At 40.4% G+C, this 16293-nt stretch overlaps 1 protein-coding gene across 3 annotated transcripts in view; it reads left to right on the forward strand.

Moving 5' to 3' along the window:
• mgaa (MAX dimerization protein MGA a) overlaps nt 1-16293 on the forward strand; it is a 36668-nt gene extending 20375 nt beyond the window's left edge. For all 3 annotated transcript variants that reach the window (XM_008398720.3, XM_017302457.2, XM_017302456.2), the window contains exons 17-29: nt 1697-1981; nt 2673-3280; nt 4107-4200; nt 5105-5196; nt 6073-6224; nt 6382-6436; nt 7189-7311; nt 7421-7532; nt 10565-10685; nt 10869-10923; nt 11593-11707; nt 13612-13911; nt 14722-16293. In XM_008398720.3, the coding sequence (XP_008396942.2) occupies nt 1697-1981; nt 2673-3280; nt 4107-4200; nt 5105-5196; nt 6073-6224; nt 6382-6436; nt 7189-7311; nt 7421-7532; nt 10565-10685; nt 10869-10923; nt 11593-11707; nt 13612-13911; nt 14722-15353 (2744 nt within the window). In that variant the 3' untranslated portion in view covers nt 15354-16293. The remainder of the gene's footprint in view (nt 1-1696; nt 1982-2672; nt 3281-4106; nt 4201-5104; nt 5197-6072; nt 6225-6381; nt 6437-7188; nt 7312-7420; nt 7533-10564; nt 10686-10868; nt 10924-11592; nt 11708-13611; nt 13912-14721) is intronic.

Consider the following 16293-nt stretch of genomic DNA (forward strand, 5'->3'; position numbering starts at 1 on the left):
AGTTTCATATGTGCATTCACTGAACCCTTCTGCAGTGATAAATAAAATATGATTTTTTCCCCCCCAAATTCAAGACATAGGGGTGACCCAACTAGAGTCTAGTTGGGTCACCCCAAGATCACCAAGTCTTCTTAAAAGGTAGAGTCTCTGAGAACAGTTCTTCAAAATATAATCAGTGTTTTCAGCAAAGTTGAGCTGACTGTCCAGGAACGACCCAATGTATTTAAAATTTGCCACAGTTTCAACAGGTTGGCCATCGAGAGAAACTGGAACCACTTTAAGGTCTTGTTTAGATAATTTAATTAGCTCTACATTCTTAAGAGAATGAAAAAATAATAAAGACTTGTGTTATTCTTATTTAGTAATGTAATTATATTAGTTGTGTTACCACCCCCACGCCACTAGAGGCAGTAGCAATCCCGAAAAGATGCGACTAAGGAGCAGATTTAGAAGTTCACCGAAAGCTACAGAATTTGGTAAAAACTGTGAACTTTGCTGAAGTAATTAAAGACACAAGTTCAAATCCATGCTGAGAGTGGAGCTCCTTCAATCAGGGCTCCTCCGCAGCTCTGATTGGCTAAGCAATGTAACGTGATCCTCTGCAGCAAGTGAGGGCAAAGCGGGGCGTCATCACGACTTTACACAAGTGTGTCTTTACCTCTGCGGCAGAGGCTCCGCCGAACCCCTGGGGTTCGATCGTACCCAGGTTAAGAACCACTGTTATAGAGTATTAATAGTGTTATATTAGTGCAGTTCAGCTCAGTAGGATGAACATCACTCTGTGTAGAATAAGATGCTGGTGTTGCAAAGAGTTACAGCGTCATGTTTAACTTTACCTTTAATTTAGTTTTAATCAGTGTTTTGACTAAAATGCTAGTTTGAGTGGCATTCAAGACATCTGTAGTCATTTTGGCTTTATTTAAATAAAATAAGTCATAAAGAAATGCTTAAAAATACCCCTCTCGTCTTTAAGGAGATGTATGTTTTTTTTGTCTTAATTTGCTTATATAGGAATAAATAGGGTTATTGTATTTTGAAATGCACATATTATCATTTATTTAAAAAAAATGGATTTGCTTTTCCCATCTGAAATACGACGTGCATTTGCTGTTGAATACATTCAAAACTGCTTATTAAATAAAAAATGTGAAGGAAGTGCGACAGTTTTAAAAGCATTCTAACTTTATATTTTTCTAATGGAGACGATGAAAGGATGTATAAACATTATTGAATTAAAAAATTATGTAGAAAGATGAGGAGCAAATCTAATGATACAAGTTTTTAAAAACAAATAAGTTAATCTTTGTTAGGATCTTAAGAAAAAGCTTGTTTGAACGTCTTCAGCTTCAACAATGTGAAATCAGAGGGAACCTGTTCCATAGAGGTCCAACAGTGAGGACAGAGCAGAGGTCAGACCACCTGAACCCAGTTAGACCGTGGAGTTTTAACAGTTCAGTAAAACGGAGAGGAGCTTTTTCATGTAGGGCCCTGAAAGTTACATATACTAAAATGAACAGGTAACCAGTATATTAATAACCAGAATATTAATTCAAATTTTTAAAAATGAAACATTTTTTAACCCCTTACAGAAATCTCTCTGCTGGCCGGGGTGCTCCAATCAACACATACTGAGAAAATAACTTTGTTGTCTTTTCCAAACCTTTAATCAACTGTCTGTTGTTTCATGTACCTCTAGACTCTGAGCCACAAAACTTGGTTGGTGGACCTCCAAACCCACCTCAGAACTCGACGACACCTAAGGACCCCCAGCCGCTGCTGATTCAGCTTCCAAATCCTCCTAAGGTGGTTAATTTGCTCCAGCCCCGGATCACTCAGTTCCCAGGCCAAAGGATGGTCCTGAAGCCAGTCCGGTCATCAGCGGGTGTCCAGTATTACCGAAAACCTGACGGAGCCTTGGTCCAGCTGATTACCTCTAACCTGCCAAGGTCTGACAATCCTCCAGCAACCGTTCACGGAGGAGGTAAGTGTTGAAACCCTGACAGGGCTGAATACTGTCAAAATATTGGTTGCAATATTGGTATGGGATATTATATCAACAAAGATCTGATCATACCCAGTTAAGTCCATTTGTTATTTGACTCGGTAAATAAGAAATTGTTCACATCCTAAACCCAAACCGTTCCAGATTCAGTCTGGACACTTTGCTACTAATGAAAGGAAATGTGAACAAGATAGTTGATCTTCATGGTTCTGGAATAGATTTCATCCATCCATCCATCCATCCATTTTCTTGCACCCTTGTCCCTCAGTGGGGTCGGGAGGGTTGCTGGTGCCCATTTCCAGCTAACGTTCCAGACGAGAGGCGGGGTCACTCTGGACAGGTCTCCAGTCTGTCGCAGGGCAACACAGAGACACACAGGACACACAACCATGCACACACACACACTCACACCTAGGGGCAATTTAGACAGACCAATTAACCTGACAGTCATGTTTTTGGACTGTGGGAGGAAACCGGAGTACCCGGAGAAAACCCACGCATGCACAGGGAGAACATGCAAACTCCATGCAGAAAGACCGGGGCTGGGAATCGAACCCAGAACCTTCTTGCTGCAAGGCAACAGCTCTACCAACTGCGCCAGTGTAAAGTAAATTTTTTTTAGCCCAATGAAGTTTTTCCCATCTTCTTCCTCCTCCTTCCTCTTCCTCAGGCCATTCTGCTTCCTGCGCCCAGCTGCCTCCTGTAGCGGGGGTGAAGAGGTCGGCTCTGACCAACCTGTCCTCTTCGTCCTCTGTGGTTTTACCTTCACCGTCTCCAGGAACCTCGTCTTCCTCCTCCAACCCCCCCATGCCACCATCCGTTTTTCTGTCCCCGCAGAGCACCTGCACGTTTAGGATCGTCCCCCCCCACCAGGTCAAGGACCCCATCTTTATCCAGCTCCCTTTCCTGCCCCCCACCCAAATAGTGGGATCAGAACGCGGCCTCATACGACTCCAGGGCCCCAGCCAACCTGTGAACTACACCCCCCTGGACCCCCCAATGTGTGAAAAAAAGGACACTCCAGTTGAGCGCCACGGCGATTCACCACAAACCCTGCTGACCGTCCAGACTGCCGCTCACAGGGGGCCCTCACCTCCGGCGCGGTCCCCCCTGTCCGAGTCCACCCCGGACTGTCACGGCCCTAAAGAGGAGTTTGCCTTTGACCCCATGGACCTGAACGTCGTGTTTGTGGACGAAGTGGTGGACTTGGTGTCCAGCAGCGAGACAGAGGACTCGTCCGACTTCAGGGAGTCTGACAGTGAGGACGAGAAGAATCAGGTGATTACAGACCAACGCAATGTTTTCATTTTGAAAGTTTCTTTTTTCTCTCATTAAAACAACATGAAGTTCTTATTAGTTCAGTGAACATTATTTAGATTTGCCCCCAGATGGATGAATCAGTCAGGAACAACTGGTCAGCTGGGGAAGTAAAAGTTACATCATTCTGTGATGAGCAGATTTAGATTCTGGTTAAAAAAATAAATTAAAAAGCTGTGATGCATTGATCAAAGGTTTTGTTACCGATTTCATTTTTGTGATGGTAATCTCACCTACTTCCTGGTTTTTTTTTTTGTTAGTTTGTTTTAAAGTGTTAAGATTAATAATGTTCATAAACTATATTTTTCTACTTAATTCTTTCATCCAACCATAACATAAATGTGCGATATCGCAAGATTACTATTTTACTCCAAAAAAATGAATTGACAGAGTCGATGAGGATATATTTGACTGGTGAGATTGATCCATTTATTTATTGTAAGACCAGAGGTGAATATCTGTGAGGGAGAGCAGTAGGTGCTACAAAGCTCTGCAGTAATCACATTATTACAGTGACATTTCAAGCATTATTTTCACAGATTATCTGTCTCATCACAAACTGTCACGACATGCTGACAGTTTTAACAAACATGGGGAAAAACCTTTCTGTAAAAGTTACATACTTAAGCTTTAGGACCTGATATTTGCAATTATTAGGATTAGCACAGCTAGCATTAAGACAGCATTATTTCTTTTTTTATTTTCACAAACCAGCTGGCTGTGTGTGGAATTTTTTTTGTTTCTTTTTTTTGCTCTGGTGACGATCACAGCATGTATTTTTCTGCAGAATGCAAAGCGCTGTAAAGGAGACCTGAAGAAGAAGAAGAAAAAGCGGCTGAGAAGTCGTGATGAAAACCAGTCAGTTCTGCCTCCATCAGCAGGTCTGAACACACATTTTATTATCCATAAATCAGAGTCTAAAAGCAGCTTTACTGCTGTAGATTACATCATTTGAATCAAACTGTGGGATCTAATGGGACCTTTATGGCAGCGGTGTCTCTTTCATGTTTCTGTGCAGAAAAGGTTGCAGTGAAAAATATTTTTCTTTCAGATTTTCATTTAGCTTTAAGCCAAATAAGACAGGCAGCAAAATTAGTTTTGTAAAAAAAGATCTCTGCTGAGAAATACAAAGTGAACAGAGGCACAAATACTCAGTCAGTGTTTTGTCCTTCATTTGTCTCAAAGCTGATGAATTGGTTCAGTTGCTCAGTCTTTGGTGTTTTTATGCAACTTAAAAAGTCTTAATACCCATTTGCAACTAAGTGTTTCCATCATATATCATTTCTGAACTTTTTCCCACCTTTTTTACGTGACCTCTGACCTCCAAAACACAAAGACAAACGTCAGTCTCTTAGAGAATAAGTGATCAGAGGCTGTGGCTGAACCCACCCCAGGTATAAGAGGTGATGGGAGGTCAAGCAGAGTTGTTCTGTTTCTTCCTCTTGAATGATTACAGTTTGGTTTCCACTGCAGGAAAAAGTTCTGAAAGGATTTTTATTTTCTTCTATACAAACCAGGCAGTCTGAGAGGACTGTGCAGACTTTTCATATCAACTTTAAGGTGAACGAATCACCAAATATTTATGTCCAAATGTGAAGCAAGGTTTTTTTTTGTTGTTGTTTTTTTTTAGTTTAAGTGCTTTTGCATAATTGGAAACAAACATTTTTCTGCTTAAATAATCTAAACACATTTAGCAGGTCTGTCGGTAGCAGGTGTGTGTTGGAACACCAACACACACCTGGCTGACCTGACCAGTTCTGGGTGTGTTCTCTGGTTCTGTGACAGTGGGTCAGGCTGCAGCTGCCAGGATGGAGGTCCAGGGTCTGATTTACGTCTCATCTGAGGAGGAAAGCCCCAAGAGGAAAACGATCACTAATGTAAGACATGTTTACACAACTAGAGTCAGGTTATCTGCAAAGAGTCGCATCTCCACAGCACTTCTACTTCCTACTTTAAATTTGTTTTATTTCATCTGTTAACCTGTTGACTATGATGCTTTCATCATTAAAGTTCCATAAAAATGTTTGATCCACTTAAAGATATGTTTTTGTTTTGGTTTTTTACTGTAAAATGTTTCACCAAAATTATTTTCATAACAATCAAAGAGAACCAGAGTGAATATAAAAAGCAGTTTTCTGATAAAGACTTTATTAAGAAAAAAAGCAATCTATACCTTATAGAATCTCACTTGATATTTGAAATGTTTTGAAAATTGTCCTGATTTTTCACATTTCTAGGCAATCAAGGCAAAGTCAGTCAAATTTGTTACATCCCAATTTTTTGTGCAAGAATAAAAATGTCTACTAATAGAATAAAATAAAAATAAAAAAACTTGAAAATATTTTAATATTTAGTTTTTATTTGCAGATAACTTCTAAAATTATAAGTAAAAGAAAATTTTGTCAGACTAAAGAACAGGCCTTGAAACAACTTATTTTTCTTTTCTTTTTCTTCTTTTTTCTTTTTTGCCTTCCTGTACATTTTTCTAGTTCCAGACACATATTTTTCTCTCTGCTGTCTTTACATCTTTCTTGTCATGATGGCCTTTTCACTGAATCAGATACACTACATTATTCAGTTCATTTAGTAAAGCAACTCGTGCCAGAAGTTCCGTTCAAAATATTTGCACGGTCACAGAATCCTCCTCTGACAAACAAATGTGTGCAGCCACATAAATACAGATGCCAGACTGCTCTGAAGCTGCAAAATGGCTGCTGACTTGACTGGGCTTCATCTGTTTCTTGGTGTGGCAGGGCGCTGCTGCAGCTGCAGCTGGTGAGCTAACAGGTGATGGCCAGCTGGGAACCGGTCAGCAGGAGGCTTGGAGCAGTACTTTGGAAAACCTGGAGGGGAACAGTGGATGTGGAGCGGCTCAGCAGCAGATAGAGATGGCCATTAATTCAGAGTAAGAAGTGAAGCCACATCACTGTGAGCTAACCAGACTGGTAACTAGTTGGTTAGTTGGTGTTTGACAGGTTCAGCAGGTTCTCAATACTTGATATGTAACATTTCTAAGACCTAAACTCGTCTTCGTGTGTAATCTGGGATTTTCTGTTTTTCAGCTTGGAAGCTGAAGTGGACTCCGGAAATTCTCAAAGGACCCAGATTAACGTTCAGGTGTGTAATACTGTAACCGTGGGAGACCAGCAGGTTCTGTGATGCATCTATTTTTAGTGAATCAGTTATCAGATGTAAAAAATATTGGAATTTAGTTTATTTGTGCAAAATAAAGGAAGATGACCATTTGCAGTTGCTGAAAGTTCTGGTTAGGAAACATGATTAATATATGTAACGTGATTTTTTTTTTCCCTTTCTCTCTTTATGTTGGTGTTGGATACCATTAGTGGTGAAACGATTAATATGATTAATTGATAACTGAAATGATTAACTAATTTAGTAATCGATTACTTGTTAAATGGAGTATATAGACTCTTATAAAGAAAAAGTCATTTTCTCAAAGAACAACAATATTGAACAAAAAATCTATGCATTTTGCAATTAAAATAAAAAAGCCTTTTTCTGTAAATATGTTCTACCCAGAACTAAAAGCAACTTTTAAGTTTTTCTTATTTAAGAAATGAATTGAAATATTGATTGGTGTTTTTAATATTGTCTATAATAACAATTTTATATCCAATTTAATTGTCAGAATAATCAATAAAATAATTGATTAGTAAAATAGTTGTTAATTGCAGCCATAAAAATGATAGGAAAAAACAGCTAAACAAAAAAAAAGAAGAAAGCTAGAAAAATCCCATCTGCAGCAACTTTGATACATTTCACTTTTCATTTAAAGACTTGTGAAGCTTACGGGTGTGTGTGCGTGTGTGTGTGCGTGTGTGTGTGTGTGTGTGTGTATTTGTGTGCAGCACCACAAATCCAATGCAAGTTGCAGAAAGCATCGAGCCCAGATGAAGCAGACGTTCCTCCAGTTGAGGAGGGAAGTGTTACCAGCTGATGACAGCATGTCCAGAACCTCCCTGCTGGAAAAGGTGTGCAATCAGTTCTCCAACCACCTTTGTGCATGGGTGCGCGCATGTGTGTGTGCGTGCACTCGTGTGTGTGTTGGTCTGAAGACGTTCACAGTGTGTTCTGCTGCAGGCCGTACAGGTGATCCAGGAGCTGAGGAGCTGTGAGGAAGACCTGAAGAGGAAGAAAAGGAGCCTGGTGCGGAGACGGGATGAGTTCCTGTCCATTCTGGCTCCCTCAGCAGGTGGAAAGACTTCTTATCTGAGTCTAAACACAACCTGGGGATTGATCTGGATTACATCATTTAGACTAGCGGTTCTCAACGTGGGTGGTACCGCCCCCCAGGGGGCGTTCAGAGGACGACGGGGCGCTGGCGGACATTTTTACAAAAGGGGGGCGCTGGAATTCCTCTGGGGGGCGTTTGGTCGAAGGTAAACTTTACACCTTAAATGCACAACAATGCCAGTTTAGACTTTGAGCAACTTGGTAAAACTGTATTGTGTAACATTAAATCATGCTTGGCTGCAACGATATAGATGGCAGCTCTTCTTCTATTCAGTGTTTGTAGCTTTTGGCACAGCTCTGCTCCTGCTAGTAACTTCTCCTAGCGTTACAGTTCAGCGTTACACCGGCTGATGACGTTGCTGAGATTCACTATGTCTGGTATTTTTGCCAGTACTATGATCATGTTAAGCAGCAACTTATATTAAAAAGTGCTTTATTTCCGTTTGAAGGCTGCACGCTTCCATGGAAGAACAACAGAAAATCGCTCTTGTAAACATGCAATTACTATAATCACGATACCCTGACTTTGTATCCCACTGAAAAATGAACCCATTTAAATAAAGAAATCCCTCCATGGCTGATACGACGATAGAGAGCGTTCATTTTATAGCGTTAACATCGGTGCTGTCACGGTGTAAAACGGTGTGATGGAACAACGGTACCACAGCACTTTAAAATTTCAATAATCAAAATACCGAAATTGTTTCCGTTGTTTTAAAAGGTTTATTTCAGACTGCCTTTTCCCCATAGATACGTTTCACGACGGCCCTGCACCTTAGGGGGTTAAAAAAAAAATGACGCGCACATTGCGCAAAACTCTGAAACAGGAGAAGCGGGACATAAAACGGAGCGACGAACTAGATGTGAATTATGGCATAAAAACAGAGAATCCGACACTGAACAGTGAAAAATCAACACATGATGTGAAACACATGACGATTAGGCGGCGCAGCAGCTGATGAGTGAAGATTACTGATGGTGAGCGTCAATAAATGATCAAATAAATGTAGCAACAGGAAAGAAACTAAAACGGACATAGCAATAAACCAAGAGAGGATAAAACTAATCAAAGGAAACTAAATGGAACTGAAGGAAGAACAAAATGCAAGAATAAACTAAGAAACTAAAGTAAATACAGAGGAATAAACTGGTATGGCAAGACCTTTCACGCAATTATTAATACAGAGGACTGTCTGGCAAGAATAAACGGACACCATTTCCAGATAAAAGGCAAAATAATATGTTGAAATGTCATGGGTTTGTTGAGACCACATCTAGTACTGAGAATAAATATATTTTATAGACCATAACAGTAAAGAACTTATCACTTATTTATGTTTTTAATTAGATTTGATATATTTATTTCTTCAATATTATTTTTCATGTCAGTGTTAATGTCATGAGGCTGATGACTCCATGACATTTTCAATTTGACTCATTAGGATTTGATTAAGAACCAGATTTGTTCTTTGTAATTTCTGTCCAGTAAAACTATTAATCTATAAATCAATAGGCAGGTCTATATAAAGATATAATCCATGTTTCTATCTCATATTTGTATGGCATTAAAAGGACCTGGAACTTTTGTTTTTCCACTGAAAGCTCTGGTTTGCACAATAAATGCCATGTGGGTGAAATTTTATGGATGATACTCTGATGTCCCATTCTCCTGAAGGCAGCACAGAGCTGCACCACCAGAATCAGACAGAAACACTAAAGAGAAGAAGAGCTATGATTAATGTAGTTACAGTTCTATCCATGTTTTAATGTTGCAGAGCTCAGTCGTTTTGCAAATAGTTCAGTTTAAACTGGCATGTTGAACATCTTTTATCTGGTCATTTTGTGGAATATTTAACAACTAGAAAATGACACAGAACAAGAATATTTCTTCCACTCTGATTGGCTGCTGTTAGGTCTACCAATTTTAACTTGAATGTTCATTGCATTTTTCATAGACGCCTGTGAAAATAATTTCTATTCTCATGGCTTTTTTGTTCTCTGGGAAATTATTGTTGATGATAAATACAGAAACAAGCATAAAACTCAAAATATCTACAATAGTGATAATTATATTAATAAAATAATAGTCAGTTCAAAGTAGCCTACAGATTCTTTGGTGGGGGGCGGTGAGGGACCTGGATAAAGACTGGTAAAGACAACCAAAAAAGGTTGAGAAACACTGATTTAGACGGAACTGTCAAATCTGATAGAGGTGCAGGAAAAAAAATGTATTCAATAGAGAATCGCAATTCCAAGTACTGGGAATTCTGAATCAATTCAAAAATCAATTTTAGCCTGCTTGATTTTCTGTAAAATAGTAAAATTGTATTTGTAATTTTTAGATTTTTTTTTTTTTTAAGAGAAAGTCAACCAGCTAAGCTAACCTCATACTGGTAATTTGAGTGACAGATTTTTACACACAAACTTCTGTTTTGTTTAAATATAAACTGATGGAATTTGATACAGTATGGAACTTCTTAGAATTGTTTTAACTAGATGGTTTATTTGTTTACAGTGTCTTTCCTCTTAACACTCAGATGGTTTAAACAGGATCTCCAGACCGTTTGAACAGAAAAGTCGTTTCTTAATCAAAAATTGTTTCAGATCTGAATATAGTTTCTGAATCAAATCATGACCATAAAAATCAGAAACGAATCTCTAGACGGTGACAGATTTGCATTTCTAGAATCTGGCATATCTCCTAGAATAAGCTGCCATATCTGTAAATGATGCCAGTTTGTCAGATTAAGTTAAAGGAGAATTGCGGAATGTCGCTTTATTTGCACTTTTACCACAAACCTGCATCATATCAGTCCACATCCTTTTAAAATGGAACAAACAAGATAAATCTTTAAGTAGTAACTAAACCACAAATCAACCTCCCCCCGATAAACTGTCTTAAATTGGTCCAAAAGGGCGCCATCTTTATTTCTGTGCAAATTTTGACATTCTTGTGTAAAAAAGTTTAATTATGAAATGTATTGACATCAGGTGATGGCCAGCTGGGAACCGGTCTGGATTGGAGCGGAAGTTTGGAAAACCTGGAGGGGAACAGTGGATGTGGAGCGGCTCAGCAGCAGATAGAGAAGATAGAGATGACCACGAATTCAGAGTAAGAAGTGAAGCTACATCACTGTGTGCTGACCAGACTGGTAACTAGTTGGTTACTGGTAACTAGTGGGTTATTTGGTGCTCGACAGCTTCATGTCTTCAGCAGGTTCTCAATACTTGATATATAACATTTCTAAGATCTAAATGTGTCCTCCTGTGTAATCTTGGATGTTCTGTTTTTCAGCCTGGAAGCTGAAGTGGACTCTCCAATCTCTCCAGGAACCGAGCAGCTTGGTCAGGTGTGTATTACCGTAACCTTGGGAAACCAGCAGGTCCAGTAGATAGGTTATAATGTTATTCCCTCATCAAAAACATACCTGGAGTTTTGTTTTGATTCTTTCATGCATGTTTGGGAAATCATTTAATCTCCATGGCAACCATTCAGTTGTGCAAAACACCTGAGTGGGCCTAGCCCCGCCTTTGAGACACAGCTCCTCCTCAGAGCTGCAGTTTTCAAGCTTCTGCGCCTCACAGAGCAGCCCTCCCTCACTCAGCTCCTTCAGACTAGCCAGCTGCAATTAGCAAACACCTGGAGGAACTGCACATCTACTGGGTTCAGTATAGGAGCTACTTCTCAGTACAGTGCTTGTAAAAATGTTGCTAAATGGTTAATAGAGGAACTTATCATGTTGTGAAGACTTCCTGAAGGCGCAGCTTCAAAAAGAGCAGAAGCTTTTAAAGAGACAGGTTTCAAGATGTTAAATCAAAAGTAAAATTTTTAAGTCATATAGCATTTTTATAATAACTCAACATAGTAATTTGATTGTGCTATAAAATTGTACTGTGTGCCTGGAAAATGCATAAAACTGCCACTTTAACGATTAAAAAAAAAAAAAAAAGAAATTATATGAGCTCATGAGACGGCTGCTTTGTGGACTAAATGAACTTGGAGTGTTTGTGGGTTTTAGGCTCCTCAGGAGGTCCAGAAGCTTCCAACAGAGGCGGAGAGCCTGTTGTCCAATCAAAGCTTGAAGAAGGGAGATGATAAAGACGCACACACTGAGGACGACTGCAGCACACCAGGTCTGACACTAACCTTTTTTTACTTTACTTTGGCCTCTTAGAATGAATTAGAATCAGGGAAATCACAAACAATGATTGAGTTTTTATCTCTGCACAACTTCAGGATCATGCTGCATTCACTGTACCTCCAAAGTGTGAAATCAAACTACTTTTCTGCTCACCAGTCAGACTCGGTGCTTGACCACCAAACATGCTTGATTGTACAGTTGCATTTTAATTAGGACTGATCCACTTTTTAACTTCCAGTACCGATACAGAGAAACAGCTGAAACATTAGGTTTTTTTAAACACAGACATAAATTTACTGAATTACCGATTAATGTGCTAACTCTGCACCAGTACATCACACTGAAATACACCAACAGCTTCACTGGAAAAACAACTTTAGTTTAGTTAGTGCAATTAGGAGTAGAACAACCAATGGAAAATAAATAATAAAGAAACTGAAACTGACTAAAACAATAGATTGATTACTTTGGTCAAGCATGTAAAATAAATTTTAAAGAGGTTCAGAAAGTCCAATTAAGAATACTAAGTATGATGTAGAATAAATAATTAAGCATGATGGAGTTCAGAGCACAACACATAGAATTAGACTGAATGGATCTGGCTTTATGGATTGGGAACATTTTGGGCACAAAGCTCCTCCTCTGAGCTGCAGTCTCCAAGCTTCTGCTCACAGAGCTGCCCTCCTTCACTCAGCTCCTCCAGACTAGCTGGCATTAATTGGCAAACACCTGAGCTCATAATGCAAGCTACTTCTCAGTGCAACACTCCTAACAATGATTGTAAGCAGCATAATGGAATCGTGATGTTATGATGTTATGCTGAAGGAGGAGTGGCAGAAAAAGGAGGAGCTTCTTAAAGAGACAAAGGACCGATTTCAAGACATCAAATTACAAAGTCTAATTTCTTTTAAGTTATTTTTGATAAACAGCATTTAGATATTAATTAAGATAATAAGTCACCACATGTAATTTATGTTTGATGAAAAGCTGTGATTGTCTGTTAAGCAGTTTCTGCTTGGCTCCTCTGTGAGCAAGTGACATTTACAGAACCTGAGAGTTGGGCCAGTCAAGGATTTTTTTTTTTTTTTGTTTTTCTTCACCAAAGTAGTTTCAGTGTTAAACTGTTTTCATTTCTGCTGGTGATCGCTTTGCAACAATTCTTTCTTTTTCCCATTGCTGCAACCTCCGGGCCTGGTCAACTGAATCCAGCTCTGAGCCGGGTCATAGAGTAACAGCCGCTCTCATCAGCAGCTGGTGGCGTCCGATCAAAATGTTTGAAGTTTCTGACTTGTTTTTGATTTTTGATCTGCCTAATCAAATCAGTAAAAACACACCAGAGCCTCGCTGTGCAGGGCCGCTGGAGTCATTCATTAGATTTCCGTCATCAAACTGTCTCGGTTCACTGTGATCCTGTGAGACTGTTCTGGAAAACCAAACTGGTTCTTTCATAAAACCAGTAAAGAACAGAACCAGAAGCCGCCTGCCGGCCATGACTCGTGGATAGATACTTTTAAACTCTGGATGGGTAAACTGTGAAGGAGGAGAAGTGTAAATATTTATGGATCAGCTTGTCTGTCATGCCATCAGTGTGGTATTTGCTAATGTAAGCTCTCTCACTGGATGATGTGGTTCAGAGGACTTTTATAGTCCTGCATATTGCAAAAACAAGGCAGATTAGAAAAATCCTCTGTGGAGAAGCTGTTTTGATTTTGGTAGTTTTCATTTCCACACATTTACTTTGTAAACCTTCCTAAAGGCAGAACATTTTAGATGTTATGAGCGAAAACCTCCATAAATCACTTGGAAATATGTTCTTTATTATGGAAACATGTCAAGTAAATGTGATATGTCACATGTTTGGTGGTTTTCTTGAATCTGTTGTGTTTTTGGCTGCAGGGACGGAGACGCTGCAGCACCTGCTGACCAATCAAAAGCAGCCTGAGATGGAGAGGAGGCAACAAACAACCAATGACGTCTCAGTGGAGGACGTCCTCTGTGTAGCCATCCCTACAGGAGACGCTGGCCCCCTGCAGGCCCCGCCCGCAGCCATCCAGCTGAAGCCTCTCCGTCAGCCTGTCTTGCATGTGTCCGACGGCGCGCCGGCTCCTCCAGACACCAAACGGATAAAGACCGTTCCAAACATTCTGTCTCGCAGCAGGAACCGAGACCTGCCTCAGAAAACGTCAGCTGAGAAGAGTAAGACGGCAGCAGCAACATAACACGTAGACAAAACCACTTAACTGGGTCAGGAAGCGGATGAATGTAGCTGCGTTTCCATTAATGGTAAAATGGAAACGACGAAAATACATTCATTTGATGGAAACACACCAATGATGTGAAAATCTTTTTTGGAAAAAAACTCACGTTTTTTGGGCAAAAAGCTTTAGCGACAGGATGAGGTGGTTCCTCTGCCATATTGACATAGATGTATTTTGCAAAACTGCAATGGAAACATTTTTTTGTGATCAACATCTGGATGTTACTACTGGCGGAAACAACAAAGAGACAGGAAGTTGTAGGATATTTGATATGATATCATTTTTCTTTGGTACAAGCTTCAGTGAGACTTCAGAGGTTACACATGCCTTACGTTATTGATGTAGAAGGAAAATGATGGATAGGTTATAGAAATGAGGAGGAATGTAGTCTGGATAACTCCAATGTAAAAAAGGGGAGAGGTAAATGGGAATAACCAACACCAAAAATGTACAAAGGTTTTTAACGTGCACAAAAAAGAGCACATTTCAGCTACTGTACATGCTGAGCAAGCAATGTGAAAGATGAAAGGATGTCTAAACCAGTCAGAGTGAAGCTGGGTAATCAGTCCTGAAACACATCAAACCAAATCTCCAGTCAGTTCTCACCATGTTAGAGCATATCACTTTCTCCAATTTTTAAAAAATTTTTTGTTTTGACTGTAATTTTCCAAAATGGAACTAAGCTGTTATTTTTGTCTACCCTAAAAACCTCTAGTTTCCTGCTGCTGATTACTGTGTTTCTCCACAGCACCACCCATGGATAAAGTGCTGTTTGCCGCTCCTCCAGGAAGTACACCGCACCGAACCCAGGAGCTTCAGCCGCTGCTGGCTGCAGCTCCGCCTGCGTTTCTGCTGGTGTCTGCCGAACCCAGCCAGATGGGAGTCCCCCTCCCCAGGCTGGCCCTGCCCCCTCAGGCTCTGGCCCTGCCTCCTCAGGGTCCAGCTCCGCCCCCTCATGCTCTGGTCCCGCCCCCTGGTCTTCCTTACCCTCCCTTAGACGTCGGACAATCTGATCCTGCTGGACTGATGGCCCGACAGGACTCGGACAATGAGAGCCTGTCGTCCCTCCTTAACGAAATTGTTTTTCTTAACCAGCAGACTGTTGCCACGGCTACTACAGCAGTGATTGATCCTTCGATGGCGGGCAGATCCGAGGAACAGAAGCATGCCTCCGAGCACCCAGGGCCAATTTTAGGGAACGCTAATGAAGGTGTGCTGGCCCCACCCCCTCTGCTGCACATGAAGGTGGGAGGAGCCAAAGAGGCGGGACTAGGCAGTAATAACGAAGCAACAGTGGGAGGGGCTGGGACCGCGGGCGTGGCCTGGAGGCCCATGCCTAGGCTGGTTCCTCTGGGGCTGAGGGGAAACTCCCCCAGCTGACTTCACGTCACCTGAGCAGCGACCGGGAATGACTAGAAATGGATTTTCTTTCTACTCCCGAAGCCGAATCAGATGGATTTATTCAACACGGCTCTGATTTTTCTGTTTGATCTCTCACAATCGCCGAGTTCTGCGGCAAAGCTGCAACTTTTCTGCTTTAGACTTTGTGGACTGAGATGACGTCAGCCGCCTTGGAGCAGAGCAGAGAAGAGCTGATCTGCTGATCTCCACACATTTTGGTTTTCATCCTTCGATAGACAGAGAAATCCACATGAACTATTCAACAACCTTTCATCGTGCAGATGTTGCCACCCAAGAAAGTCTCAGCATAACCAGGCGCAGCAACCTTTGTTAACAGAATGAAAGGTGTTAAAGGAAAAAGATGGATGCTTCAAAATCAGACAGCAGAAACCTGGACTGGTTCAGAATCATCAGACTCTCATTAAAAGAAAAACTCAAACCAAGTTATGAATAACTCCCACTCCATAGTTACAATATCTGAGAGAATATAAGTTAATTTCCCTTAAAGAATATCTTTTTTTTCTTTTTTTTTCTCCTAAATTTTGACTCGATAAAGTTTGGTGTAAAATAATAAAAATTCCACTTTCTCCTAAATATTGTTTGCTGCTAAAGTTTCTACTTCTATCAGTCAGAGGTTTGTTGACATGCAGTATTCACTTCCTTCACACTGACCCACTCGTCATGTCGAGTCTTCTCCTGTCACCACCTGGGATGATTCCGGTGAACGTCTCCGGAGTAAGATGGTTCAGTTCGGTTTCTTTGTTTGGAAGTTCAAATAAGTGCAAATCGTTGTTCTTTAAGAATTCTGCCTCGTGTCGCTTAAGTTTGGAATTTATTTTTATTTGTGTTAAAAACTTTTGAAGTAGGTGATGTTACTTGTTTAACACTTTAATATTAATAAAGATTTTTTTTTAATAAA

This window comes from Poecilia reticulata, chromosome 22 (assembly GCF_904066995.2).
Source record: "Poecilia reticulata chromosome 22, P_reticulata-male-v2, whole genome shotgun sequence".
Lineage (NCBI taxonomy): Eukaryota > Metazoa > Chordata > Actinopteri > Cyprinodontiformes > Poeciliidae > Poecilia > Poecilia reticulata.